This window comes from Wasmannia auropunctata, unplaced genomic scaffold (assembly GCF_000956235.1).
Source record: "Wasmannia auropunctata unplaced genomic scaffold, wasmannia.A_1.0 LD336101.1, whole genome shotgun sequence".
NCBI classification, from domain to species: domain Eukaryota; kingdom Metazoa; phylum Arthropoda; class Insecta; order Hymenoptera; family Formicidae; genus Wasmannia; species Wasmannia auropunctata.
In genome coordinates, this window is record NW_012026789.1 from 150,629 (window position 1) to 154,492 (window position 3,864).

The 3,864-nt window shown below is 30.4% G+C and overlaps 1 protein-coding gene across 1 annotated transcript in view; it reads right to left on the reverse strand.

Annotated features, from left to right (window-relative positions):
* Nucleotides 1-2,514: 2,514 nt before the first annotated feature.
* Nucleotides 2,515-3,864, reverse strand: part of LOC105460881 (glutamate dehydrogenase, mitochondrial-like) — a 1,670-nt gene continuing 320 nt past the window's right edge. Inside the window, exons 2-3 of the mRNA XM_011707371.1 lie at nt 3,629-3,816; nt 2,515-3,454 (exon numbers count right to left, since the gene is read on the reverse strand). Coding sequence (XP_011705673.1) covers nt 3,338-3,454; nt 3,629-3,816 — 305 coding nt within the window. The 3' untranslated portion in view covers nt 2,515-3,337. The remainder of the gene's footprint in view (nt 3,455-3,628; nt 3,817-3,864) is intronic.

Consider the following 3,864-nt stretch of genomic DNA (forward strand, 5'->3'; position numbering starts at 1 on the left):
CTCGAGTCAATTTTTTTCCTTAAACCGGAACGATGGGGAACTTTGAGAAATTGTTTTTTATTGTGTTTTGAACAATTTTACCGATTTTCAGCTGACAGCGAATTTATGTAACTTCAAATGTCTAGATTGACCGGACTACAAGAAGATAGAAAAGAAATTATCTCGGTCAATTGTGCATCTTGCACTATTTTTTATTTTAAGATTATTATAACAAATGGATGCACCAAGCAAGTTGACAAATGTACACATTTGTGCAATATGATAAGATATGATAGTTAACTGACAGAAATATTAAAAATAATTTTATTGTTAATGTCATTAATGTGTAGCAACAGATTATTGACTTAGATGAATAATTTGTAACAAGATAAGTTGACATTATTATTTGTCGCTATTTTTACGTTAAAATGACGTCTTTGGCGACAGTTTGACGTCAAAATGACAACTAACATCAGCTGGTTTCCTGGGTCAGGTTTTCCTTATTTTTTATATATCTTTTTTAATATATATATATATGTATATACATATAAGGCTCTTGGACACATCTAACAACATTGTGCTCACATAATTTTGATTTACTCATCAAAGAATTAACTATATCTGTTTTAACCTGCAACGCAATAGGTAATTTTTGGCATTTTTTATATATGGTTATATTATATTACGTTATTTGTATGCCAATATTTATAATGTATTCTTTTTTAGAATTTTTAGAAAAAGAATTTTTTTTGCATTTCAAAACGAACTCAGAATTGATGACATACAACTGAGTTCTTCTTCAATTATCTGTGCTATCTGGGGACGTGTTACTATTTTTGTCGCAAAATTGCAAAAAATATTCCTGCAAACACTGTAAATATGAATGTTGCATAACTTAAATTTCTATATAGTATATTCGCTTTTATATAGAGTTACATTCTTTAGGTAGTGTCCGATAAATACATCCAATATTCGAAATAAATAAACATGCAGCAAAAGTTTAATGCCATTGTCTTTCCAAATATTATATTTTTAAATTTCATAAAACAGGCTTAAAGTGACTAAAATGATCAATGAGATCACAATGAAGCAAAAACTTGGCATGCCGGCATTTTATATACATCTTATCAATTAAATATTAATGCAATCCGGGCCAAGTTTTTGTTTCACTGTGATTCCATTAGTCATTTTAATCACTTTAAGCCTGTTTTATGAAACTTAAAAATATTTGAAAATACAATGGCATTAAACTTTTGCTGCATGTTTATTTATTTCGAATATTGGATGTATTTATCGGACACACTATCCTAAGAATGTAACTCTGTATAAAAGCGGATATATATAGAAACTTAAGTTATGCAACATTCATATTTACAGTGTTTGCAAGAATATTTTTTGTGATTTTGCGACAAAAATAGTAACACGTCCATTTCCCCAGATAGCACAGAGAATTCAAAGAAGAACTCAGTCGTATGTCATCAATTCTGAGTTTATTTTGAAATGCAAAAAAAAATTCTTTTTCTAAAAATTCTAAAAAAGAATATAATTCTTTTTGCACCTGAAAATGAACTCAGAATTAATGAAGACATACGACTAAATATACGAATAAATTCTTTTCGAACTCCGTGTGCTATTTGCAAGGTCGATCCTTCATGTGTAATGCAGTCAGGATAATAATCTCAATTGTCCAAAGAATGATGACGAGTAATTACAACATGACGAAACACATACGAAATTTGTTCCATGTGTAGGTTTTTTTTTTACTATAAATATATAGTACAATACATTATAAATATCGGCATACAAGTAACGTAATATAATATCATCAATATCATCATATTTAAAAAATGCCAAAAATTACCTATTACGTTGCAGGTTAAAACAGATATAATTAATCGTTTGATAAGTAAATCAAAATTATCATTGAGCACAATGTTGTTAGATATGTCCAAAAGTCTTATACATATATGTATATATATATATAATCGAAAAATTTTATACATGTACATAAAATAGTTTTTGAAAAATAACGAAGCGGTTTTTCAACTTTTTGCATATATGCAATATATTGCAATATATGCAATATATTGCAATATATATGTGTGTATGTGTGTACGTGTATTCGAGTAAAAAAATTACAAACATGCATATATTTGAAAAAATATATATATATACATTATGTAATTGCAATACATACAATTTTTTACACACATACACAGTTATCTGTAGATATAGTTATATATATTTTTTTTTTAGTTTTTTAACATGAAGTTAATAAATCGCATCTTTCCTTTTGTTGAATTTATTCTACTTCAATCACGTTTATATTAAAAATGTCGAAAAATCGTACATAAGGTAAAAACACGTACGTATTTTGTGCACGATTCATCCAATGAATAATGTATGTGGGACGGAAGCCGCTTGCAGGTGAACTCACCTCCTTGTACATATATCTAATAGAAAAAAGGCAAGTCAAGGATATAGGCGGAAAGTACGAGGTCAATAACCAAATCAAATCAAATCGACAAAGCGGTGTTAGTTCATAATCTATCGGTTTTCTTATTTTTATACTTGCAAAGTGTAATCGATAAGTCCTACTACATACTATTGCTTCAATAGCATCTGTCAATATATACACGTGTCAAATGCAATCACAAATGACGTATTTATGCATTCGTATATATATGAAAGACAATTTACTTTCAGAATTGAGTATCTTTATTAACAGAATATCGCACGTGTTGTGTATAACAATTATATGTTGCACGTAACATTATATATTCTATCAGATATATCACGCTCTCGTTGATTCGTGAGAGCCAACTTTGTCGTAAGATAAAATCATAAATAGTCTTTTCTTTACAGTAAGTGCAATATCGGAAATACAGCAATATCGTTAAAATGGCATATTTGAGGTACATAACGAATTATCTCAACGGCAGCTTTGTATAACGATACTCCTTCGTATCTTATACATAAAAAGTGAAATATAAAAATGCATTCGGCCTGGCCTTTCCTACCTTAGAGGAAAAAAAAGGTCGATATTCGACTTTTCTTTGGACTCTATCTCGTTACTGTTACTTAACAATATCATAATATCCAATTTATGTGGCTCTATATGTAACTAGGCAATCGTCACAATGAGAAACGTGACAAGTAATTATTCTGCTTCCATGATTTCCATCGCAAGTTTTGGACTTCGGCCCTTACGACTTGGCATAACCGTTCAATGTTGTTCGTAAATATCTTTTGGATGATAAATTCAGGTCACTTCTTGCGGTGTTTAGGGTAAAAACTGATTTCGTCTTTATCGTTAGTACGATATTTGCATACGTACAATTTGGTGACTAAAAGAGATTTAAAAAGCGAGACCAGCTTCTGAATAAGTAGTGAATATTTTCTCAATCGAATTGGCATACGCAGCTGTCCTTAAGTCAAGTCCCAGATTGAATTTCATGGCAGTCTTCATAATAGCCTATTGAAAAAAAAAAAAGAATTTATGTTGAATATGATTTTGTCTAACTTAAGATCCTTCTATATAAGTCGCTAAATCACAAAAAGTAGTTTACATAACGCTTGCGAACTATGTACGTTTTGCAATTAGTGACTCATAAAAGGGACTTTATATCGATTAGTTCTAATTAATTACCCTAGCGGATCTCTCCATTGTATAGTCCAGACCAGAGTGAACAATATCTTTTTCGGAAGCGCCAGATATACGTTTCTGGAAGGCTTCGGATGGTGTGACGGGAATACGGCCGCCAACACGACCAAACCTACGCTCTAGAGACTCTTGCACCGATTCTACGAAGCAAAGACAAATTTGTAAATTACGTTCTCAAAAATTACGTGCATATCAAATTTAACTAAATTTATTCGTCTAAC